We start from the raw sequence: 26,778 nt of genomic DNA, 5'->3' as shown, positions 1-26,778 counted from the left end.
GACGGGGAGTGGATGGGACGGCAGCCGCAGGGACTCGAGAGTCCAAAGCACACACAGAGCAAGGGAAAGCGAAGGCTGTGGCGGTGCAGGGATCCAGGATGCTCACAGGGCGGGGCTGCTACCGAGGTGTCAGCGCTGAGATGTGCTTAAGGTTGGAGCAGCCTCCTGGCTAAGGCTACTCGGGGCACCGCAGATAAACGTGTGATTTTGGACACAGGGTAGCGTAGACCATGGCTCAGATGGTGCTTTCTCTGGGCCAAGAGCCTTCTGTTCACTTGGACAATAACTGGGCCAGGGCAGAGGGGAAACTACATACACGCACACCACACACCCAGGGCAGCCAGACCGCCGGACCAGTCTGGCCCCTGGGCACAGACGGCCAGCACCTTCTTCCTTTTTCCTACCTATCTTGGCTCCTTTCTTCAGAAGAGTGACAACAACAGAAGTGTTCCGGCACCCGACTGCCCTGTCCAAAGGGCGCATTCCGCTGTAGTCAACGTGCTCAATCATGGCCCCGTGATCCACCAGGAACTGGACCTAGGACATGGACGAAGCAGCGCAGTTAACGCAGGTGTGACGGCTCACACTGCTCCACTCAGGGCTCCGGCTGCTGCCTGCCCTTTATTCAGCTACTGGTTTGAGCCAGGCTGGACAGTCATGGTATTCCAGGCCAGACCTATGCTCCTGGTCTTTAATGGTGTTTTCAATGTTCCCGCCCTGGAGCAAGTACAGATCTGAGAACTTTATATCAGGAATCATCAACCCCAGATAACATTGTGGATAGAGAACCTTCCCTATTCTTACCACCCTGAGGCTTGGTTAAAGGCACTCACCACCTCAGCATCACCATAGAAAGCCGCCAGATCCAGTGGGGTGCGGCCATTCTTGTCAGCATGGTCTGTGGCGGCTCCATTATCCACCAGAGAACGTACTACTGAGAGGTGACCCTTCAAACAAGCCCAGCTGAGGGCTGTCAATCCTTCTTTGTCCATTAGTGCAATGGAGGCACCTACAAGAGCAGGCATAATACAGGGCTGAGGAAACATGAAAAACATGAAAATTCACAGCAGGAGGGAAAGCTGGTATTTAAGGTGTACACTCGGCCAAAGCACAGCTTATGTTTCTGGGATGTGAGTTGTCTTTGGATAAAACTGTTAACAAAATTGCTCCCACAAGCTGTCAGTACGAGAGTCCAGTTCTTTGACAGGGCAGCCTATCCTGGGTTGTGCATAATCTCTCCCCAAGCTTACTGTTTATCCTTAAGTTTCATTACTCCTCTGTGAGAATCCTCAACTTTGCCCAAAATGGATGTGCTCACCACCTCTAGAATCTCCCACAAGTACTCCTGTATCTGCACTTCCGGTCATGCTGCCCCCATGTGTGGATACCTTTTATCTCCCCATGACTTACCTCACTTCTACCTGTTCTCTAGGAACCATCTCAAACCTCCCTGTTGGGGCTTCCCTGGTGGCGCAGTGGTTGAGAGTCCGCCTCCCGACGCAGGGGACACGGGTTCGTGCCCTGGTCCGGGAGGATCCCACATGCCACGGAGCGGCTGGGCCCGTGAGCCATGGCCGCTGAGCCTGCGCATCCGGAGCCTGTGCTCCGCAACGGGAGAGGCCACAACAGTGAAAGGTCCGCATACCGCAAAAAAAAACCCCCAAAAAACAAAAAAAAACCCTCCCTGTCTCCAAAAAGCTTCTCGCATTCACTGTTACCTCATCTTGAACCTGCTTGACATATGTCACCTTATTCTGTTATTAATCTTTTTTTAATGTATCCCACTTATTTGTAATAAATTCTCAGTGCATGTTTTCTGAACTTGGCAAAAATCTTCGATTTCTAATGGTATAAACTCCTTGAGAGGTTCTCATAAAATAAGGAGCTCAGAACATGTTTATCATTGATGGTAGTACCAGGCCACCTTCTCCTGCCTTAGAATGGGAGGGAAACGGACTCATGGGAAGAGACTGAGCCCAGGCCAGGAAAGAAATCAGGAGTTTAATTAAACTAGTCAGCCTTCAACAACCCCATCCCCACTCTTTTAGCCTATTTTATATTCTGCATCTTCTTCCCTTCAACATTTCTATTTTCACCTGTGAGGAGCAAGCACACTTGACATACTGTTTTTGTAATTAGTCTAAACTTCAATATACGTTTGGTTCTCAGCCTAGACTGTAAGCTCTTGGATGGCAAAGAGCCTGTCGTTCCCTTGCTAGTTTTGAAGAGTACCTAAGATGACTCTTTCCACACAGTTGGCATGACATGCGCACTAACTAAATTAGAGATCAACTTACTGCACACACAGTACGTTTTCCAGGCTGCGTCCTCAGCTGGACAGGATTCAGATGTCAGATCAAGCTCAGGACCTGCCACAGCCAGGCTCTGGGGCTACTCAGCAGATATGTGGCCTATCACCTCTGTATCCCTAGAGGTCAGACAACCAGACTTTGTGGCTTCCCGTAACAGGATGTAGGGTTGGAAAGTACGATACTTCTAACCCTGAGGAGAGCCATCCACGTAGTGGGTTATCTTTTCACAATGGTGTAGTTTGCAACTAAAACACTGACTCTAACATGGAATGAATCTGAATATGGGACAGAATCTAAGGAGTTTTCTCAGATGCAACATCTATAAATTTCCTGGACAGAGTCTTCAGGGGTGGAAAAAGCAGGATAAGAAGGTTCTGGATGTATGTTACAGATAAATTGATTTTACAAAGATAAGGGAAGCTGGGATTTAAGAAATTAAAAGAAGATACATATGAAAAACACCCAGGTATTCAATTTCCTCTGAAAATTCAATTTGAAATCTTCCTCTTCTCTCTTTTCTTCTCCGGGCAGTTAACAGAATCACAGTTCTCCCAAACATCCCTTTTAGAACTTTGGAGTTACTGTCAACTCATCTGTCCTTACGACCTGCATGTAATCAACCCTTATATCCAAAATCTTTTTTGCACTTGGCCCTCTTGTTCTAACAGCTACTGTACCTGGATTCGGCATTACCTCTCATCTACTCAATGACAATGGCTTCCTAATTGATCCCCAGGTCCACTATAATCCCTTCATCAACTCTAACTATTCACACTACTGCCAAAGTGATTTTTCTTTCTTTTTTTTAAAGCGCAACTCTGGCACTGATTCTCTTTTTAAAAATCTTGAAAGGCTCCCTACTGCCTTCAGATAAGTCCAAACTCTTTGAATCTGCTCCTTTTCAATTCCTTTCCACATACATTTCCAATTTTATTTCCCAACAGTCCTCATGTACGTCACTGGACAACTTGCATATTTCCCCAAACCTGTTGTGTACTGTTTCTCCTCTCTGACCTTTCATTTACATTACGTCCTCTCCCTGAATATAGAACATTTTTCCCATTCAAATTTCAAAGTCTGTCCTGTTCTAACTCAAATACCTTTATCATCAGAGTACTTAGGATTCTCTGCTTTTTAAGGTAGTTCCTTATCTTTGTTTTATCCCCTCCTTGCCAGATTATAGACCCTTTGAAGACATGGATTGTAGTGTATTTATTTTAAAAAATCACTCAGTTCCTAGCATAGTAGGATTTGTTGATTGAGAGAAACTCTCTGATTTAAGTGTGAAAGAATGAAACGGTAAGAAGACCGGGACCAGAATGCCTGCAGCGTAAAGGGAACACATGTCTGGGATCTGTGTCTGATGAGCTTCCACGGGCTCACGGCAGACTGTGTGCAGTCATCTACAGCTTATCTGTGGTGAAGGGGTCCTGCCTTTTCCAGTAGACTCAGGTTGTTCTGGGACATTTACTCCTGCCATGTTTTATCCTGAGGAGCTAGGCGTATCTCCCTTGCTCCTCCAGCCCCCTCTTAGCAGAAGGATAGAAACCATGAAAACAGGTTTGTTTGGTGGCTTGTATTGGGGAAGCAAGAGCCACTCTGTACACGGGGAAAACAGTTCTCTGATTCTGACCCAGTTTTGTGAGTCTAAGGTTGTGGAAACAAATCTTTGCAGGAGAGAGCTAAAGATCCAGTAAGTCTCTGACTGAGTTGTAGTTTGAAATCTTAGAAGAAGAAACCTTGTCTTCTTCCTAAATCAACTACCCTTCAGCTGCTCCAGCCTGGGCATGATGTGCAGGGGCTTGTTTTTCTTGAAGTGTGTGCACCTGTGGGTATTAATTATCGATGCGAAGATCCCGTTTACTCATAGGGGAGGCTTGCTGGAATGGAGTAAAAGCTGGTCACAGTCACACCACCTCCTGCTTGATGCAAATGCTCGAGCTCCACTAGATGGTACTGCAGAGTCACCAGTGACTGGAGCTTTTCTACTACAGAGGTTCGTTCCCCTGTCACTCACTACTATTCTGTATAGATGACTGAGGTCGGAGCCATTGAAGGGAATGCTTTGGATAGTATGACCACAAACTCCTTTAACTTATTTCCCATTCACCAGGAATATATGAATGTTGGTAAATGTCAAAAGGAATTTATTACAATAGGAGGGTAATAATACCCTGATTCCTCAAATAGGGTCCCATGGTCAACAATCATTTCAACTTCCATTTGCCTCCTTAGGATACAAGAAAAATATTAGTTGTGCAGGCTTACAGAACAATTGATCAAGTCAAAATACGATCCCTGGAAGATGAACATTTATTGAGTGTACATTAAAAAAAAATCAAAGTTGGGAGATTAAAGAGCTTAGATTATGTAAATTTGATTAGGATACCAAAAACCCCTCAAGCCATAAAGAAATAGAGAATGTCAGAATTAGAAGGGTCCCACTGTATATGAGAAGAGAGGAGACGGACTTTCATTTTCTCACCAACTGGCTTAAGAATATCCGTTCTCAACTCCTCTTGGAATCCATCCCTGGAAATCATGAGTTCCTGGGGTTGTTATGGGCACTGGTCATCAAGCTCTGGCACTGCAGGACTGACCTTGAGCAAGGAGAAAGTCCACAGTTCCCAGGTGGCCTTCGGAGGCTGCCATCATCAGGGGAGTGCGGCCCTGCTTGTCCGCCATGTTGACATCAGCTCCGTGGGTGAGTAAAAGATCAACAATCTGCAGGTGCAGAGAAGCAGGGTCCAATCAGCCAGGAAGCGCTGCTGAGCAGACACACGCACGCCCTCCCCCACACCGTGAGAACTCCCCGCTAGTCACCCCTAAAGAAACTTTCCACTGCAAGAACCCCCTGCGTGGTCTAGTACCATGGGATTCGATCTCTGACTGTCTCAGGGACAGCCAAATGAGAAGAACTCAACTCTAAACGTCCGACTCAGCCACTCAGTAAAAAAGAATTCAAGATGACAAAGGCCAAGATGTAGACTAAACAACCCCATGGTGGAAGCGCCAACACCTATGTCAGTGCCATTTTACTGGCCTCCAGGGGCTGCAAACCTGCCTGCAGTGAATATTTACAACTGAGCAGAACACAGTAAATACAGAATACAGCCTCCGATAACTCTTCAGCACTGTTTGGCTCCTAGGACTTTTTTCCTACTTAAACATTTTCAAAGATTATAACCAATAGACTTTTTTTTCCATCCTAAATATATAAATTAGCGTTTATCCAGAATCCAAACATCTGGAAAGATCACATAACTAGAATTTACAAATACCACATTTTCTTTTTGCAAGTCTGAGGCACACCTGCTGTAAGTGGTTAGCAGGGATCTGTTGAGGTTTGAACCTTCCAGAGACCCTGGGGATGTTGTGAAGTGTGAGAAGGAGGTCGCTGCACCACCAGGCCAAAAGTAGCTAGTCCTTCTATATGATACAGATAATCGGGAATGATCTGTATTATATAGAATGTATGAATGTTAATTTTCGGATGTATTTTCAATTAACCAGAACATTAATAACAGAGGCCCAAGTCTTCAAACCCAGTGACTGCTGGATAACCCAAATTTTGTGATTTTTTTGCTTTCTGCTTGAGAAGTTCCCACCCAGGAATGTAAACTGATACAGCCACTATGGAGAACAGTATGGAGGTTCCTTAAAAAACTAAAAATAGAACTACCATATGACCCAGCAATCCCAGTACTGGGCATATACCCTGAGAAAACCAAAATTCAAAAAGAGTCATGTACCAAAATGTTCATTGCAGCTCTATTTACAATAGCCAGGACATGGAAGCAACCTAAGTGTCCATCAACAGATGAATGGATAAAGATGATGTGGCATATATATACAATGGAATATTACTCAGCCATAAAAAGGAACAAAATTGAGTTATTTGTAGTGAGGTAGATGGACCTAGAGTCTGTCATACAGAGTGAAGTAAGTCAGAAAGAGAAAAACAAATACTGTATGCTAACACATATATATGGAATCTAAGGAAAAAAAAAAGAAGGTCATGAAGAACCTAGGGGTAAGATGGGAATAAAGACACAGACCTACTAGAGCATGGACTTGAGGATATGGGGAGGGGGAAGGGTAAGCTGTGACAAAGTGAGAGAGTGGCATGGACATATATACACTACCAAATGTAAACTAGATAGCTAGTGGGAAGCAGGCGCACAGCACAGGGAGATCAGCTAGGTCGTTTGTGACCACCTAGAGGGGTGGGATAGGGAGGGTGGGAGGGAGGGAGATGCACGAGGGAGGAGATATGGGGATATATGTATATGTATAACTGATTCACTTTGTTATAAAGCAGAAACTAACACACCATTGTAAAGCAATTATACTCCAATAAAGATGTTAAAAAAAAAAGAAAAGTTCCCACCCAGAACTCACCCCTGCCTGGGGCACTGGAAGTAGCTACGTGCTTACCTGCCAGTGGCCTTGGCGAACGGTGCTGAATAAGGGCACTGCCCCTCGGCGGTTTGGCTGGGCCACTGCTGCCCCCTGTTCCAGGAGTAGACGACACACCTCCAGTTTGCCCCTTCCGGCTGCAGCTGTCAGGGCTAAGGGCAGAGAGCACAGAATGAGCACAGGGGGTCTTGCCTTCTCCAGCCCTTGAGGGTAAGCAGGGCAGCACACCTGTGTTTGATGAATGTAATTGCTACTTTACCTCCAAGAATGATGATTCTGGCTACTTCTGCCATGAAGGAAATTTTCAAAGAAAAATAAAAGGGCTTACATATACGGAGACAGTTATAATAATTTTATTGAAAAAATCACTTTTGACCAAACTTACTTGGTTTCATGTTTCCTACCCAGACTATCTTCTCTGCTTTTAATCCCTCTCTTTTTTGGTACCTCGTCCCAGCTACAAACCTTTTACTGGTATGTGCATGGGTAAGAATGCAGAGAGAAGGGTCTTTGCAGACTACGGTCTTTTAGAGTTAGCTAGGAACCACCTCTGGCCAATTTCTACTCCTGGGCCCTTAAACTCAGAGAACCAGTCAGAAATTGCAGTCTTAATTTTGTTGATTTCTTAAATGACAGTTTCCTGGATTGCTTTTAAGGGAGTATTTACAATAAAAATATATTAAAAAATGTAAAAAAAAAAAGAAAAAAAGAAATTGCAGTCTAAGAGCCTTGGGCCAGTTTTCTTTTTTTTCATCAGTTGGGACAGAAGTTTCTAGTACATGTGTGACCATTTTCATAGGAGGGTCAAAACTGTTCAAAGTAATAGTCTTAAAGATGAGAGGAGTGTGACAAAGGCTCTTTTCTTCTGAATACAGGATAATGGAGTCACAGATAAAGCACAGCTATAGCGAGGATAAAGGACACACAGCAGGAAGAAACATAAACGTTCTTCCTTCTGTGCTACTGTCCATTGTTTATGATCTCTGATACAGAGGATACTAAGAGTGCTTATTTCATCCTTTGAGTACTGTTTCAATAGCAGTAAGAGGAATTTGTCAATATACTTTCTACTAAGTTCATATTTGAACAAATGTGTATGTGTTTCTTAACCAGGGATCTCAAATGTGTACACTCAGTGTTTTAAATGGATGAGGGTAGGGAAGATGGTAAACACTGTTAGAAAATGGCAGGAGTTATGCTTTTAAAGAAAGTATGGAGACCTTTTTCCCCACACAGACTTGAAAAACAGATGTGGTAGTCAGCAGGTCCTTCCTTTGCTGTGGCCACCTACTCCAATGACAAATCAGAGGAAGATAACACACGGCAGGTGCAGATATTTCAGTTTGCAAGTGTTGGTATCTAATCAGGGAAGCAACTGAAAATCAAATCAAATGGTCACTTGTGATTTTTTTCATTTAAGTGCAAATTAAGGCATTTTGTCTTTGAGCTTGGCCAAATTTACCCACAACTGACTCATATGCAAAACTAAAACTACCTCTAATTTCCACTGAGATAAACCTTCAAAGTAATCTTTTCCTTCTTCAAGGACAGAAAGGGCTTATGAAGGAAAATGTGGCAATTTTAGAAGATCTTAAACTAGATGTATCTAGGCCTTGTCTTATGTGTATTTTTCATTTTATTTTTTGGAACTCTTAACATAGGCATTTCCATCCTGTTCTCACAGAAGGGCAGAGGCTTCATCCTATCTGAGGTGAGGGTCATTTCCAAGTTCCGAATGGATAAGTTACAAGTATTGATGGGTTCGATTGTTTACTTGACTGAGAAGTTTGTCTCTTGTTCTTTAAATCAAAGTGATGTTCCCTCTTTTCCAAGTTCACATTTCTAATAGTTCAGGGAAAAAAAAAACAAACTTTAGTTCTTGGGTCAGAACACAAGAGTAGCTTAAGAATTTGACTGGCAATCATCACATTGTATACATTAAACTTACACAATGTTGTATGTCAGTTATATCTCAGTCAAGCTGGGGAAAAAGAAAGAACTTGACTGGGTTAGACACTTGTTAGGAACCATAAGAATCACCTCGTTGGTACATAAAACTAAGGGTTTGGAAAATTTCTAGCTCTCCCAAGTTTAAAGTAGCTACCAGGGGGCAGGGACGCAGCAAGCCTCCCTTTCAATGTCTTGTGTATGGTGTGGTGTGGTGTGGTGTGGTGTGGTGTGGTGTGTGTGTGTGTGTGTGTGTGTGTGTGTGTGTGTGTGTGCAGATACATTCTTTTTCACGCAAGAATTTATAGCACTCTGGAGAAAATACAGACAGTATTTCAGAATCAAGCCTCTCGTCAATGATGCTAGTTCACAGAACACAGATAAAAATTCACAAGCAGTGCCCATCCTGAAAGCTAAACTTATATACTGTCTGCTCTAACCTGGAGTCATGTTGCTGGGGGCTGGCCCATCTCAACCCACCGGACAACATGTTTATATGAGAGGGAATGTTCCATTTGGCCTTTTTCTTTGTTGTATCATCTCTGTTACTTAGGTTATGATGTAATTTGGCAGGAATCTCCAGCTGATATCTGGACATGGTCATTAACACAGCTGGCCAACTTCATCTCAGAACAACACAACTATGGAAAATTGGGTCTGTACTTTTCAAAATCCAAGAGCAAGGAGTTGCTTTGGCTGGATTTTATATAGTTCTTATCAAAAACCGTTAAAACTTTTTGAAAGTGAGACGAATAAGGCAAAGCCAGTTCTGTAAAACGACAACCTGATTCTTAGAGCAAATGTTAACAGTTTGGGGCCAAATCTCTCTTCCTAAGAGACCAGTAACAGAATTCATTCCCTAGCGTGTCAGCATCTGATGAGATTATTTGAAATAAATGGTCCTTTTTCAAAGGGAAACAGCTAAGGAGTTTGAAGAAACAGATAGGATACAGCTCAGAGTTGATGGAATAGCCAAAGTCGGCTTCGATGGGATGCTGATGCTGAATAGAATGCAGAGAAGCAAATGGTTCTTTTATCTCTTCTCAACCCTGACAGTGTACAGCACAGACAGGTCATGGAAGACCGATGGGATGGAGGTGGGTGGGGAAGACTTATACTGATCACTGCTATCCAAAACAACATTCATTAGTTACACATTTATAGAGCTATTTTGTCAGATACTGTCAGCTCTCAAGGAACTCAGGGTTGAATAAGGATAACAGACAAACAAATACATTACTATACAGTGTGATAAGCACAACAGAGATAAGTCCACGGGGGTTGTCTGGAGGTGGCACAGAGGAAGAAGTGTCTGAGAAGGTCTCCAGGAAGAGATGACAATCTAAACAAGATGCTGAAAGAGAAATAGGAGACTTATAGGCAACGACGACAGGGAGGCATTCTAGGCACAGGGAGAGCACGTATAAAGGCACTGAGGTGGGGAACGGCACGTTTACTCCTACTGGAGAAGACAGGCAACAGATGATGCTAGAGATCATGACACGTCTTTTTATGCTCCTTTTTTTTTTTTGGCCGCATCACACAGCATGTGGGATCTTAGTTCCCCGACCAGGGATCGAACCTGTGCCCCCTGCATTGGGAGCGTGGAGTCGTAACCACTGCACCACCAGGGAAGTCCCTTTTTATGCTACATTAATGTTACAGGTGGTCAATGAAGGGTGGTAAGCAGGAAAGTGACATGGACAGATTGTGGCTTAGAGAGATCACTTTGGCTGAAGTCTGGGAGATAAATCACAAAAGGGTGAGGCCAGAGACAAGAAGATCAGCTAGGAAGTAGTTGCAATAATCTAGACAAAAGATGATGAAGGCATGAATTAATGGTATCTTGTTTATGTTCTGAATTTTCGCTACTTTTGGGCCATGGATGGCTCAGGCTCTCCAGAGTTGCCAGAAGCTTTTAATGCTGGTTCTGTTCTACAGCTGTAAGACAAAGGAGAGGAGGGATTGGTGAATCTTGTCATCTTAATTGCCTTTCTTCTGTGTTGGAATACAGATTTCTGTGTTCCATAAGAAATCTGTGAAAACCCTGCAGGATGGGAGGGGGTCAGCCAGACGGTGAAAGCTCGATGTAGGAAGGTGCTCTTTGGAAGGACAAAAAGGCCATAAAAGGAGGACGAAGACAACCAGGATATTCCAGTGACCTGCTTTTAGAAAATCTGATATGTAAAAATTACATCTCAATAAATATTTCACTATATGCTAAGATACATTTCATTGATTCTAAGATGTACTTTCTTCCCTCCGCATTTTTAACATCTCAAAGTCAGGTTGCATCTCATAATCGATGTGATAATAAAGAACTGTGTCAGTTTTATAGGCAGAGAGAGGGTTTTTCTTTCTGGTTTTTTTTTGGAATGGCACATAAAATAATGGTTCCATAGTTTCTTATAGTTACTGGTGTTTTGGATTTAATACAGTAAATGATACAAATTGTTGGAAACATCATTACCATCATATTTTCCCTAAGTAAAAATTGGGTTGTTTAGGCCAGGGTTGCAGATACGAGACCCTAACCAGCTGGCTGCAGGTCACAGACCTTCATTCTCTATGCAAGGGAAACCTGTATAAGATGCTGCCATTGGAGGAAACATCACAATTCAATGAGTCATTATAAATTTTAAATGATTATGTGCTGTAAGTTAAAAAGAAACGTGTACTTGTTAAGTCCATCACTATAGACAGAAAAGCAACTCAGAGTCTACTCTACACTAGTGGTGAGTGGTAGGGACATTTTTTAACATAGCAAAGACATGATTTCCCAGAAATTTTTCTGAAGTCAAATAACTTTTTATAGCTCTATAAATTATATTACAAATGTATTTCATTCTAACTCATATTTAAATAATGTCTTATGTTCATAGTGCTGAAATGAGTTCATATAAATATAAAATTAAACACAACACAATTCTGACTATAAGCAAACTGACATGAAACTTTGATTTTTTTTTACAATCTTGAGATATGGTATGTAGGTAAGAAAATTAATGTAACAAACTTTATTGCACACTTTAAAGCAGGAAATCTTTTAAAAGTCCTGAGGCTGTAAAGTTTTATTCTAATAAGAAATTCATCTCAATAAAAATAAGTCTTCCACTTAGTTCACACCCTTCTTCAACATTTTTAAGGAATTCTTTCAAGCACAGCACTAGGACGTGTGTGATAGTCATCACTATGATGGTTAGTCTTGTAATTTCTGTCCACTATCGCCATCGGGCCACTACTTTTTGTTGCGCTCCCCCGTTAGGGTTAGGGTTGCACGCGGGTGGCCTGGCAACAGGAGACTGGGAGGGACGGAGGGGCTGTGCCGGGGAGGCTGTGCTGACGGGATGTGAACCATCATGTCTCTCCTGCAGCTCCAGGTCTCAGGACGCACACTCCACAACTGCTGGCGACCTGGCCAGCCCCTTCCCCTCAGTCTGCCCTCTGGCTTCCCTCAGGGTGGGGCCCCAGAGACAGCAGCTGTTGCCGGCTGTACATTTTCCTTTAATCTGTCATGGGCTCTTAAGCTGCAGCTGCCCGGCATCTGCTCCCTTTGGCTCTGACAGAGGGAGGGATTGTTTGAGAAGCAAATTCCTGAGCTCTGGACCATTCTACATGATGTTAAAGAAGCCATGAAACCTATATATAAGATTACTGCCATGTGTGGAGACATCACAGTTCAACAGGTAATTATACATTTTAAGTGAATTCAAGCCTCTTCTCATTTTTAATAACATTCTGACCCTAACCAAAGCATACCCCCTTCTTGTTCAGTAAAATGCTCTCCCTAAAATCGGCCATCAACGTTGGTCTACTTATCCTGGCAAACACGACACATATCTGTGGTGACTCTACAGTTTTTACTGCCCTGGTTTCATAAACACATAAAAGGTTACTAATGTTTTTCCAGATGTTCCAGTTTAGACTTGGGGGAAAGACAACAATCATTTCCTGCAAAGGCCACAAGGAAGAGGCTTCTGTTAGTGGAGTAAGTACCAAGCAATATAGAAATGGCTTTGCTGCAGATCGTGAGAGACTACGCAGGGCTGTGCCCTACAGGGGGGACCTTCATTTTGCATCCTGATAGCAACGGTACTCATGACGTATCAGTTTAATCATGTCAGGACCACTCCGCCGTGCTAACACTTGGTTCAGTAAGCCAGAGGTGTCGATAAAAATTTAACTTCTTGGTTTATAGCTACAGGAGAAATATTTACTCCTAACTGCTATAAGGATCACAGGGAAAAAAAGTTCACAACTCTTTTCTGCTATGGTTTGGCACATTGTAAGGAAACTTCCAGTCTTTTAAAATATTTGGAAACAAGAGCGGGGGAAGGTTTGTCTGAAAGAAGACTCTGGGGCTAACGGCATGGAGCACCCAAAGGGAAAGAGGATTGAAAGGAGGAAACTTGTGACTTTTCCTTTGGCTGAATCAGTCTCCAACACAATAGCCATAAGACAGAGACGGCCACCTTTGGTCTGGCAGAGAAAAAAATCAGGGTGTGAGATGCAGAGAATATCTCCACACAGACATGACACGTTCACAGAGAAGAGAGAGATGTCCACAGGAGGTACCTGTCTCTCCCCAGAGACTGTCAAAGCTGTTGATCTGTGCTCGTTCCACCTCTTCCTCATCTTTTTCTGGAAGATCAAGTAGGTAGGAGACAATCTGAAACAAGAAGCTGTGTCAGCTCAAAGGTCAGGTGGAAAACTGTACTACTGATACTAGCCTGTGAGGTTTGGAAGATACCTGGATACCCAAGGGTCACGCTCTCTGTTGCACACAAAAGGCATCAGAACTGACTGTCCTCGCCTAAAAACCCAAAGCTGCCATGATGAGCATTTGTTCTACCAGGTACAGTGGACATGTTTCCCTTGAACACAATTAACTTACATAGCATGTGACTTTTAAAAATCACATATTTATCACATTTGAGTTAAAAAAGCAAACCCTCGTCCTCCTAATAAAAATGCTACCAAGAAATAAACAGGAAAAAAATCAATAAACAAAACCCAGAAAATAAATATGGAGAAAACTGAGGGCCTGTAGTTTTTCAGAGCGGAGCTATTATCTTCTTTTTTCCTCTTGGAATTACAAGGACTGTTTGCGGATAATAAAAGGAGAATGGCTGCTAACAACAAAGGAAAGTGACAACTCTGTTTCCAGGAATTTCACTGTAGAGAGAGCTAAAAAACCTTCTATAGATAATAAAAATTCCAATTTTACTTAATATTCCCTTGGTGATACGTCAGGTCAGCTGATGGGGTAGCTGTGTCACTGAAGCATCTCAAGCAGTGGCGAGCCAACGTGTACTGGCCCATGAAAGCGGACGGTTAAATTTTCGGAATTTTGCAAGCCAGTCAGTAAACAAAGATGTTTATTAAAAATTAAATAACAATTAAAGAAATTAAATTAAAAAAGGTTAAAATATCAAATGTTATAACTTCTTATTTAATTACATTTTACTATTATCTATGCTCTTCAGGTTATTTATATTTACTGTATCTGGATGGTGGACATTTTATATAATGGTGTGCTCCTGTGCATCTCTTTGAAACTTTGTGTTCGGTGATGTCACATTGGCAGCTTGAAATCAGCCATGGTGGGGGGACTTATACCCTGGAAATTGGCAAACTTTGTAAACGAGGATTTGATTTACTGCTAAAGCTAAAAGGGGTTCCAGTTTAATGAATATAATTTGTATGAGGATGAGAAGTAATTTAACAGTAGATCGCACATCAGATTTAATGACAAAATTATTGGGAAAAGAGCAAATAGGGGTGCAACTTCATTTATCAAATCATGGTTGAGTTGTAACCACAGGTTGGGTACGGATATACGTTTAGCAAAAATCAACAAAAGCATTCAATTAAGAGTATTACACAATTCATTATTATTTGTAAACTGTGTGCAACATTTTTTAAAATATCAGTAAAATTTATAATAAATTTAAGTCTGTATGTACACACACACACACACACACACACACACACACACACACACACACACACACACACACACACACTCTTCTGTTCCACTCCACTCCCCTCCCCAGAGCTGGCTGTTACACATTTCCTAAAACACTACCAATTCCACATATTTTGCCACTGTATTATTACTTTCATTAATAAATAAATTAGCAAAAATACCATTTGCACAGTGATTTACAGTTTACATCTCATATCAACCTTGTAAAAAAGAATTTATTAGCCTCGCTTTACTGGTGGGGAACTAAGGTTCTAAGAGATTAGGTATATTGCCCAAGGTCCAGAGCTAATGAGTAGGAAAGCTAGACCTCAAACCTGGTCCTTCTGAGATTCCAACTGTTGTGCCCTTTCCATTCCACTCTGTCTACCCATGTGAACACAGGTCAAAAAATAATCCACCTGAGCCTAGTGTCATTGTCTGTTAAATAGGGGTGGAAAGATGGGGAGGAATCAGATTAGATAATTCCCGAGGTCCTTTCCAACATAATTCTAGGTACCCTGGAATCTCCCTACTCCTCAGATCAATGACCAAAAACCTAATTCACATTAATTAGGCTAACAAAATTTTTTTTTAATTTATTTTTGGCTGCGTTGGGTCTTTGTTGCTGTGCGCGGGCTTTCTCTAGTTGCAGCGAGCGGGCTTCTCATTGTGGTGGCTTCTCTTGTTGCGGAGCACAGGCTCCAGGCGCGTGGGCTTCAGTAGTTGCAGCATGCGGGCTCAGTATTTGTGGCTCGCAGGCTCTAGAGCGCAGGCTCAGTAGCTGTGGCACACGGGCTTAGTTGCTCCGCGGCATGTGGAATCTTCCCGGACCAGGGCTTGAACCCGTGTCCCCTGCATTGGCAGGTGGATTCCTAACCACTGCGCCACCAGGGAAGCCCTAGGCTGGCAATTTTATAATAATGCAACCTCTTTTTCCTGGTTTCCTAGGTCCTTCAATACATAGCTTGAAAAAACCCCCCAAACCTTATCCGCTTTCTTACCTCAGTATAACCCATGCTGGCTGCAGCGATGAGGGCCTGCTGGATGGCATGGCTCTTCTTAAACACCCCTTGCTGCTGGCCCGCCATTGTCCAGTCACACTGAATCAAAAACTTGACAACTTCCAGATGACCTCGGAGTGCAGCGTGGACCAAGGCACACTGCCCATTCTTATCCAAGTGATCCACCTACGGGCGGGGACAGAAAAACCTATGTGAAAAAGACTGTGGCTGTATTCCCAATCTAGTCACATCAGCCCACTGCATAGGTCGGGACTACTAAGATTCATCCTCTCCTATTCCTTGGACCAATCCCTGAGAAAATTTAGAAGATACTCTCCTACTCAGGCTAGATCTTCACTGAGCTACAACTCTGGTAGATGCCCCTCTGGGGAGAACCTCTTTGCATAACGTCAGGCTTTTGTTTTCACATCAAAAGAAACCAAAAAAAAAAAAAAAAAACAAAACCCAAAAACAAAACACCAAAACTTCCAGCTCCAGCTTTGTTTTCCTGAGGTACACTCTCCCTTGTCCTCAAATAGTTCTTTTTAGACCCAAATTTGAAAGACTTGTAAGCTGCGTTGGCACAAAAAACTGTCTTTGAAATCATGAAAGGGAAGAAAAAAATTTTGAAGCTCAAATTTTTTGGTCTTCCAAGGAGGCAAAACATCTCATATCATGACTCGCACATTTGACCACTATGCTTTGGCAAAGGCCACTGCTCTCTTCCAGTGGGAGGGCGGAATCTCAACCATCTGGCCAAAATGGCTGGAGGTACTTGGAACTTAATGCTAGACTATGTTCCAACAGCAGTTTTTACAGTTGCAGTGCTGGTTACAAGTTTAGACTGAAAGAGAAGGCTGACTAAGGTCAATGTACCAGAAGGTCCCCAGCTACAAGTCTCAATAGATAAACAGCCTTTTCTGGCAGGTGGGCAGGTTATTTTCCAGTGGTAGTTAGAGCACTTGAAGCCTATCTGGTTCTCTCCAGCTTTAGTTTCACCCGGCCATCCATATAACAAATGTTTACTGAATGCCTACCATGTACAAGGTACACGATAGGATAAAAAGGTAAATAAGAAAGTAAAATACAGATTCTGCTCTCAAAGTTTTGAACAAGCTAGGGGCGATGTGACCAATACAACAAAAACGTGTCCAACAAAGGTGTAATATAATAAATGTCAGACGGAAAGCAAAAGTGCAATAAAATTTCAGAGAATTTCCAGCCAGAAGCAGGAACAGATTCAGAGGGAAAGGTGCAATGGTCTGAATGTTTGTGTTCTCCCACCATTATTCGTTGGAATTCTAACCCCTGAGGTAATTAGGAGGTGGTGGCTTTGGAAAGTGATTGGGTCATGAGGGCAGAGCCCTCATGAATGGGATTAGTATCCTTATACAGAGGCCCCAGAGAGCTTGCTTGCCCCCTTCCACCATGTGACGGCACAGCGAGAAGGCACTGTCTGTAAACCAGGAAGCTCTCACCAGACACCGAATCTGCTGGCGTCATGCTGTGGGGACTTAGCTTCTAGAACTGTAAGAAGGAAATGTTTATAAGATACTCAGTCTATGGTATTTTATTACAGCAGCCCAAATGGACTAAGAAAAGGGCTATCTCAACTGTCTGGGATAGGAAATGATTAATTCTAGTTTTTGAAGGGTAAAATACATTAAGGGGGAGTTCAAACTACAACGTTGAGAGGGTCTTTTGGGACAAGAGCATGGATATTTTGAATGCCAGGCTAGTGGTCTGAATTTTCATAAGTAATGGAGAGTCACTGAGAATTTTCATGTTCAGAACTGTATTTTTTAAAAACTAAAGGAATGAATTAAAAGAACCCTTGGCTTCTTGGGGAAATGGTTGATTCCAGGGCTGGGACAGTAATAGCAAAAGATGAGTTTGGAACATCTTGTGGTGCCAGAAAGTACAGAAGCACTCATGAAATGATGGGGGGGGGGGCTTGAAAGGACACAGGAACCAACGTGAAGAAGCTCCCAGTGGCCAAATCTGGGGCAATTTGAGCAAAAAAAGAAAATACCGGCAATGAGTTATAGATCACAGAATAAAATAAATATCCAGGAACCCATGGTGCTATAAGTAAATTAACACATTGAGGAGAAGGGACAGCTCTTCCTTACAGTAGAATTCCAATTAATAAATGTAGAAGGAAGAGGGAAATAGAAAATCGCTATAATGCAAATATCATAGCAATAATTACTGCAGCAAGAATGGACCCATCGAAGGATGGATCCTAAATTAGTGGACAAAAAAAAGATACAAGGTATCTGCCTAGTCTGAAAGCATCTCCGTAAAAGATACTTCTTAATTCCAAATGGGAGAAACAGTGACTTCAGGTTGAGAAACCTGGAAGATACCACCTTATCCAAGTGATAGAGGTTAACATCCCCTGTAATGAGATCTCAACATCACGCACCTCCTGCAGTGCTGCATGAATAAGGGCAGAGCATCATGTCTGTGGTGTGCTTGCCAAAAACATACAAACTCAATCTAATGAAGAGAAAATACCAGACCAACTATAATTGAAGAACATTCAATTCAGTTATGCAACAAAATAACTGGCTAAATACTTAAGTGGTTTAGAGGGGTGAGAAATGAGAAATAGTTACTTTATTTGGCGATTGACAGTTGTTAGTGACTTTTGAGAGCAGCTTCAGTTGAATGCCAAGAGGTTGGGGTTTTTCTTTTTTTAAGGATATTATTTATTAGGCACTGCATGAGACTAAAAGAGACTTCATCTCTTTTTAAAAAGGCTCGATCACTTTTAATTGTCACAATGCCCCTCTTAATCCTGTTTCTAGGTTAAACAAGTGAGGCTGAGAGAGGTCAAATGACTCGTTCAAGCCCTCAGAGAAAGCGAGTGTGAATGCAGGCTTTGACCAGGTCGTGCTTGAAGCCGAAGTTTATGATTTTAATGACTTGCCTCCTCTTTCTGTCATGGAAGCCAGACCACAAATGGTTAAGGAGTAGTAAGGAAGCAGTGGTAGCAAGTAGAGATGACTCTTAGGACAGGCTTGGTGGACATGGGTGGGAAGAGATGGGATGGTGGCTTCTGGTTAGGAGAGAGAGGGGAGTTTCTCTTTTGGGTTAGAGAAGACAATCATAGGTTGTAGAAACTGAGAAGAAAGGTAGTGTGAATTTAGAAAAAGAATGAAATGATGTGAGAGAAAGAGCAACATACTGAGATTAAAAAATATAGGTGGGGGGCTTCCCTGGTGGCGCAGTGGTTCAGAGTCCGCCTGCCGATGCAGGGGACACGGGTTCGTGCCCCCGGTCCGGGAAGATCCCACATGCCGCGGAGCGGCTGGGCCCGTGAGTCATGGCCGCTGAGCCGGCGCGTCCGGAGCCTGTGCTCCGCAACGGGAGAGGCCACAACAGTGAGAGGCCCGTGTACCGCAAAAAAAAAAAAAAAAAAATATATATATATATATATATATATATATATATATATATATATATAGGTGGGGAATTCCCTGGCAGTCCAGTGGTTAGGACTCCGCACTCCCACTGCAGGGGGCGCATGGGTTCCATCCTTGGTCGGGAACTAAGATCCCACAAGCTGTGCAGCATTGCCGGAAAAAAAAAAATATATATATATATATATATATATATATATATATATATATATATATATATATAGTGGAGGCAAGCATTCTGGAAAGGAAGGTAAACACTTCCTTCTCTGAGGCAGAAGTAAAGGTGAGTGTATGTAAGGATTAATAGAGTTTTGAGATCGAGGCACAGTGAGATTAAAATCAATCTTGGCAGTCGTAGGAGGGCAAAAAAGGTTTGATAGGGTCTTGAAAAGATCACAAATTATTTATTTATCTGCTCTGGGGAAAACAAGAGATGAATAAAATGATACCTGAGCAACAGGAAAGACCCAGCTGAGATTAGAATATGAATTCACAGCAGTCATAATAAGGCCCAATTTTCACTCTGTTTCTAGAGGTGTTCATTCAAATGACTAGGACCATTCCTGTGTCACAGTTAACATCTACAGCTCTGAGATTTCACTGAGGTTCCCAGGTCCCAGCTCCCAAAGGAGTCTCAGGAGACACAGTTCTTCCCTGGTAAGGACACTGGACACCTCAGAACGAGGGCATACATATTACTTATATTTCACTGCAAAACCACCAAATTCCTCAGTTTGTTTTCAGGATGGAAACAAAATACCATTGGGCTACAATGTTCCCCAGAGGCCTACATTTTTGAGACCAGCATTTTTCTTTTCACCAATATTTTCAAATTGAGTTCTATCAGTGGCCTTTGAGATACTGTAAAGCAAATATATTTCTGAGAAATGTTTTGAGAGAATTAAAATACACTAACAGAAACACTTCTGAGTTCCTCTGGTCAGAGAGAATCATCTTCTCCCCATACCTCTTCAGGGGTATCTTCAAGACTCTAACATGAAAGGCTTAGAGTCTAGAGGCACCATTCAGTTCAGACTTCACAGGGCCATCTCCTTGCTCCCCCACTTCTCTTTCCTCACTCTGAGCTCAGGAGAGAATTTCTTGGCTGTTAGGGACTTTTTGTGGCTGCTGATAAATGCAGTTTCCTAAGTGCCTCTCAAAAGTTTTAGAACTGTGCAAATTCAGCATGGAACTGGCCATGGCAAGTGGGCAACAGTAGGATGTAATCAGAGCTAGTTCTCCGTTTGATCTGCTCCCCAATAGGATCTGATGTATTCTACCTACACTCAGGAGGTCACGCAGGAGATAAGGAAGAGTCTATAGCAGGAAGAAAGAAAAGGGAAGAAGAAAAGGCAGCAGAGCCAGACAGCCACTACCTTGGCCCGTTTCTTGCACAGCAGCACGACAATGCTTAGGAAGCCTGCGGCTGCAGCATAGCCCAGAGGAGTCAGGCCGCTTTCCGAGGAGGCATCCACGTTGGCCCCAAACTCCAACAGTAGGGCCACCATTTCTGTGTAACCAAGATGACACTGGACGCATAGAATTGGAGCATTATTTAAAACCTCTGTCCGGTAATTAATGTTGGCACCTCCCAAAATCAGCAGTCGGCTGACCTAGAAATGAGTGAATAAACAGAAATAATACTCACATAAATATCAGTTATATCCTATTAGTCATCTTGTATTAAGTCCTCTGGGACCCCACAATAAGTGCCCAGAAGCATTTAGTGACGGCTTTATTTTAAAATCTTCATTTGTTCCTTTTTCAATACCTTGCCTTTGGAAAGGGATGTGAAATATCTCCTTTATATAAACTGCTCAGTAACTAAAGTCAACACCACCCATACTGTAGTGCTGTCAGAGTCTCCACGAAGTAAGCTGTCAGTCAGAAAAAACCCTATCAAAGCAAAGGTGGTCCAAGAATGACTTACTCCCTAGAAGCAGCAGGACTTATTCTACAAATCAGAGTCATCTTATACAAGGTACAAGGTCAACAGGCTTGGTCTTCAACTCACAGAACAAAATGTAAAATATATCAAATTATCAGTAAAAGGTTAATAGGAGACAGTCTAAGGCAAGTCAAAGATCGATTAAATAGCTACTTAAATGTCCTCCTAGTTTTAGGTTTTCATAGTTAATTCTTTAATCTGACTGTAATTTATCACTTACCTTTATATTTGGAGTATAGAGATTTCGTAAAGATGCCAATGCCATGGAAAGACCCTCTGTGCTATAGGAGATCCAGAGACCTTGGAGGATGGAGGATGATACTCCAACTTTTTTACTCAAACCCTGAAAAAGAAATATAGAGACAATTAAATCATTAGCCCAGCTAAAAAGTACCATCAGTAGTTAAGTTAGGAGCCTCTAGGTTTGTGGTACTAACAAATGAGAAGAGGGTCTTGCTCAAACAATACCCAGGCATAACAAAGCCAACCCACTGATGCAGACGAAGACTAGTCCTGCAGGAACAGGCTAACTTAAACTGTCTCCACCTTGGCAGTCTGCGGAAACAAATCTACTTAATACCTCTCTTTTCTGCTCTATCTGGATATAATCCCCCCTCCCCCCAGATCTTTTCTACTAGCCTTCTTGAATCAATCTCTTAAATTCAAGTTAGTAAAGTATACACGGTAACAGAGATAATGCAGCATGATCACTGATCTCCATCTCATTTCCGTCCTGGACATTTGTGAAAACGGTATCTCCCAGCCTCCTTTACAGTTATGTGGGCCATGGGACTGACTCCTGGCTAATAAAATGTGGGCAGAAGTAATATGTCATGTCCAGCCTTGGCCCCAAATTCCCTGTGTGTTCCTCCACACTCTCTATTATTCCTCTTGATTGCAGGCCAGATGATCCAATGGAGGATCCTGAGGCCCTAGGAGATTTTGGAACTACTATGTGGAAGAAGCCTGCCCAATGATTTGTACTGGACTGCAACGAAAGTGAAAAATAAGCCTTGGTTAAGTCACTGAGATTGTGCAGGTTTGTTGGAGTAGCTAGCATTGCTCACCCTAACATAGCCTAAAATAATCACATCTGTTCATCCTCAGGGAAACAACATAGGTTTGATTGCCATCAGCAACAAATTTTCTCTAGTGTGACTGGCCTAAGTCCCACTGTATGTACTAATGTTTGCCCTTTTACTTGGACTTCTCCAAAAGGAAGTTAGAATAAATTGTTTTTTAAAATCTCCTGCTGTGATGGCAAGATTCTCTGGCAATCTTCTTCTTCTTCTTTCTTAAGGCTGTGCAGCGTGGCTTGCAGGATCTTTGCTCCCTGACCAGGGATTGAACCTGGGGCCCCTGCAGTGGAAGTGTGGAGTCCTAACCACTGGACCGCCAGGGAATTCCCAGCAATCTTCTTACTATTCTGCCAATATCTGGGTCAAGTGAGTTAAAGCAGGAAATCCTGAGGGCCGCAAGATATTAACAATGAAGTTTGGGAACCACAAAGTAGATCTGAGGAGGTATTTTTTTTAAAAACTTAATCTGCTCTGTTTGCTTTGTGAGAAAGTAGTCCAGTTTGATTCTTTTGTGTGTAACTGTCCAGTTTTCCCAATACCATTTATTGAAGAGGCTGTCTTTTCCCCATTGTATATTCTTGCCTCTTTTGTCATGGATTAATTGACTATATAAGTGTGGGTTCATTTTTGGGTTCTCTGTTCTGTTCCATTGATCTATGTGTCTGTTTTTGTGCCAGTACCATACTGTTTTGATTACTGTAGCTTTGTAGTATAGTTTGAAACCAGGGAGCATGATACCTCCAGCTTTGTTCTTCTTTCTCAAGATTGCTTTTGTTATTCAGGGTCTTTTGCATTTCCACACAAATTTTAGAATTATTTGTTTTAATTCTGTGAAAAATGCCTTTCATGTTTTGACAGAGATTGCACTGAATCTGTAGATTGCCTTGGGTAGTATGGTCATTTTAACAATATTAATTCTTCCAATCCATGAGTATGGTATATCTTTCCATTTGTTTGTGTCATTTTCGATTTCTTTCATCAGTGTCTTATAGTTTTCTGGGTAGAAGTGTTTTACTGCTTTAGTTAGATATATTCCTAGGTATTTTATTTTTTTTGATGCAATTGTAAATGGGATTGTTTTCTTAAGTTCTCTTTCCAATAGTTTGTTATCAGTGTATAGAAACACAACAGGTATCTGTTTATTAATTTTGTGTCCTGCAACTTTACTGAATTAACTGATTAGTTCCAACGGTTTTTGGTAGCATCTTTAGGATTTTCTATATATAGTATCATGTCACCTGCAAACAGTGACAATTTTACATCTTCCTTTCCAATTTGGATGCCTTTTATTTCTTTTCCTTCTCTGATTCTTGTGGCTAGGACTTCCAATCTATGTTGAATAAAAGTGGTGAGAGTGGGTATCCTCGTCTTGTTCCTGATCTTAGAGGAAATGCTTTCAGCTTTTCATCACTGAGGATGATGTTGGCTATGGATTTGCCATATACGACTTTTATTATGTTGAAGTATGTTCCCTCTGTATACTCTGTTGAGACTTTTTATTATAAATCGATGTTGAATTTTGGCAAAAGCTTTTTCTGCATCTACTGAGATAATCATATGATTTTTATCCTTCATTTTGTTAACATGGTGTAAGATGTTGATTGATTTGCAGATATTGAACCATTCTTGCATCCCTAGGATAAATCCCACTTGATCATGGTGTATGATCCTTTTTATATTATGTATTATTGAATTCGGGTTACTAATATTTCGCTGAGAACTTTTGTATCTGTGTCTATCCGTGATCTGGGCTTGTCAGTTTCTTTCTCTGGGGTGTCTTTGTCTGGTTTTGGTATCAGGGTGATGCTGGCCACACGATGAATTTGGAAGTGCTCCTTCCTCTTCAAGTTTTTGGAACAGCTTGAGAAGGACAGGCATTAACTCTTTAAATGTTTGGTAGAATTCACCTGTGAAGCTGTCTGGTCCTGGACTTTTGTTTGTTGGGAGTTTTTTTTTTAAATTATTGATTCAATTTTCAATTTCATTACTGGCAATCAATTTGTTCATATTTTCTATTTCTTCCTTATTTAGTCTTGGGAGATTGTAAGTTCCTAGGAACTTATCTGTTTCTTCAGGTTGTCTGTTTTATTGGTGTACAATTGTTTGTAGTAATCTCTTATGCTCCTTTGTATTTCTGTGGTTATTTGTTATAACTTCTCTTTCATTTTTGATTTTATTTATTTGGGCCCTCTCTTTTTCTTCATGAGTCTGGCTAAACATTGATCAATTTTGTTTGTTTTTTCAAAGCAGCAGCTCTTGATTTCATTGATCTTTTCTATTTTGTCTATTCATTTATTTCTGCTCTGATCTTTTAAGATTTCTTTTCTTCTACTAACTTTGGGTTTTGTTTGCTTTTTTTTTCCCCCAGTTCCTTTATGTGTAAGGTTAGATTGTTTGAGATTTTTCCTGTTTCCCGAGGTAGGCTTCTATCACTATAAACTTCTTTCTTAGACTTGCTTTTGCTGCATCCCATAGACTCTGGATCATTGTGTTTCCATTTTCATTTATCTCTAGATATTTTTTGATTTCCTCTTTGATTTCCTCAGTGACTCACTGGTTGTTTAGTAGTGTGTTGTTTGGAGTTCACGTGTTTGTGTTTTTTTTTTTTTTTTTTTTTTTTGCGGTATGTGGGCCTCTCACTGTTGTGGCCTCTCCCATTGCGGAGCACAGGCTCCAGACACACAGGCCCAGCGGCCATGGCTCACAGGCCCAGCCACTCCACAGCATGTGGGATCCTCCCGGACCGGGGCAGGAATCCGTGTCCCCTACACTGGCAGGTGGACTCTCAACCACTGTGCCACCAGGGAAGGCCCCTTGTTTGTGTTTTTTTGTAGTTTTTTTCCTTATAGTTGATTTGTACTCTCATACCACTGTGGTCAAAAAAGATGCTTGATATAATTCAATCTTCTTAAATTTATTGAGAACTGTTTGTGGAATAGCATGTGCTCTATTCTAGAGAATGTTCCATGTGCACTTGAAGAAAGTGTGTGTTCTGCTGTTTTTGGATGAAACATTCTGTACATATCTATTAATTCCATAATTGTCATTTAAGTCTAGTGTTTCTTTGTTGATTTTCTGTCTGGATGATCTGTCCATTGATATGAGTGGGGTATTAAGTCCCCTACTATTATTATATTACTGTCAATTTCTCCCTTTATGTTTGTTAAAATTTGCTTTATGTATTTATGTGCTACTATGCATCCACATTTACAATTGTTACATCTTCTTGTTGGATTGATCCCTTTACTCCTTTATCATTATGTATCATTGATCCCTTTATCATTATCATTGATCCCTTTACCCTTCTTTGCTAGTCCTTGTTTTAAAGTCTATTTTGTATAAGTAATGCCAGCCCAACTTTCTTTTTGTTTCCATTTGCATTGAATACCTTTTGCTATCCCCTTACTTTCAGTCTGTGTATCTTTGAACTGAAGTGAGTCTCTTGTAGGCAGCATATATACAGGCCTTTTTTTTTTTTTCAGTCCTTTAGCCACTCTATTCCTGCAGCTCCTTGGGGCTCCCAAAAGTAATCGCCACTGGTCTTCAAAGCCAAATGCTCTGGGGACTCATCTTCCCGGTGCAGGACACCCAGGCTGGGGAGCCCGATGAGGGACTCAGACCTCTCACTCCTTTGGGAGAACTGAAGACATGTCCACACAAAAACCTGAACACTAACATTGTAAGTGTACTAAATGCCAATGAGTTATTCACTTTAATATGTCTAATTTTATTTTTAAAAAATAAAAAGAGGAAAAAAAACCCTGTATGCTATGTTCATAGCAGCGTTATTCACAACAGCCAAAAAGTGGAAACAACTGAAATGTGCAACTAGCGAATGGATAAACAAAAAGGAGTATTATTTGGCAATAAGAAGGAATCAAGTACTGATACATGCTACAACATGGATGAACCCTAAAATCATCATGCTAAGTGAAAGAAGCCAGACATAGACAACCAGGGATTGTATGATTCCATTTATACTAGATGTCCAGAAGAGTCAAACTTACAGACAGTAGATTAGTGGTTGCCAGGGGTTGGGGGAAGCTCATGGGGAGTGACTTCAAATGGACACAAGGTTTATTTTTAAGGTGATGGAAATGTACTAATAGTGGTAATAATTACACAACTCTGTAAATATACCAAATATCCAGAATTACAGACACTCAACCTCATATTTTTAAGGTGATTAATGACATCATATGTAATTTTTCATGAACAAAGATAAAATAAGGGAAATTTAAAACTAATTGGAAAGAAATATGAATTGGACTATATGTCATTGCTGATTGGCAGTTCTAAGTGGCGCTGAGTCTAAGCATTGAGTCTGTCTTTGCCTGTTCATGACCCTCAGCTGATAGGAAGTGAGAATTCTGGCAGTCTGAGAGAAGCTTAAGTCTATCAACAGGGAGCACACTGCATTTAGAGGACCCTGAAAACTGCAGCATCAGGAAAACCATGGTCCGAGTCCACATTCTTCAGCTTGCAGTCACGTCATCGCCACATGCTATACACCTAAGTATTTATGGCCTGAATCACACACGGAGCCAGTCTTATCTCAGGCAACCATGTTGTCTGCAGCAACATAAGATAAAACTGTGTCAGTGACAGGAGTGTACGGTTTAAGTGTAGGTCTCTATGACAGGCTGGTGGTTCCCAGAGAGGAGGGGGTTGTGGGG

The 26,778-nt window shown here is 41.8% G+C and overlaps 1 protein-coding gene across 1 annotated transcript in view; it reads right to left on the bottom strand.

Moving 5' to 3' along the window:
* The window catches only part of TANC2 (tetratricopeptide repeat, ankyrin repeat and coiled-coil containing 2), a 361,552-nt gene that overhangs the window by 14,849 nt on the left and 319,925 nt on the right, over nt 1-26,778 (bottom strand). Inside the window, exons 16-23 of the mRNA XM_060133247.1 lie at nt 21,244-21,366; nt 20,452-20,688; nt 15,648-15,833; nt 13,254-13,347; nt 6,750-6,883; nt 4,913-5,036; nt 834-1,009; nt 405-537 (exon numbers count right to left, since the gene is read on the bottom strand). Coding sequence (XP_059989230.1) covers nt 405-537; nt 834-1,009; nt 4,913-5,036; nt 6,750-6,883; nt 13,254-13,347; nt 15,648-15,833; nt 20,452-20,688; nt 21,244-21,366 — 1,207 coding nt within the window. The remainder of the gene's footprint in view (nt 1-404; nt 538-833; nt 1,010-4,912; nt 5,037-6,749; nt 6,884-13,253; nt 13,348-15,647; nt 15,834-20,451; nt 20,689-21,243; nt 21,367-26,778) is intronic.

Source organism: Lagenorhynchus albirostris, chromosome 20 (assembly GCF_949774975.1).
Source record: "Lagenorhynchus albirostris chromosome 20, mLagAlb1.1, whole genome shotgun sequence".
NCBI lineage: Eukaryota > Metazoa > Chordata > Mammalia > Artiodactyla > Delphinidae > Lagenorhynchus > Lagenorhynchus albirostris.
This window is presented reverse-complemented; position numbering and strand designations above follow the sequence as displayed.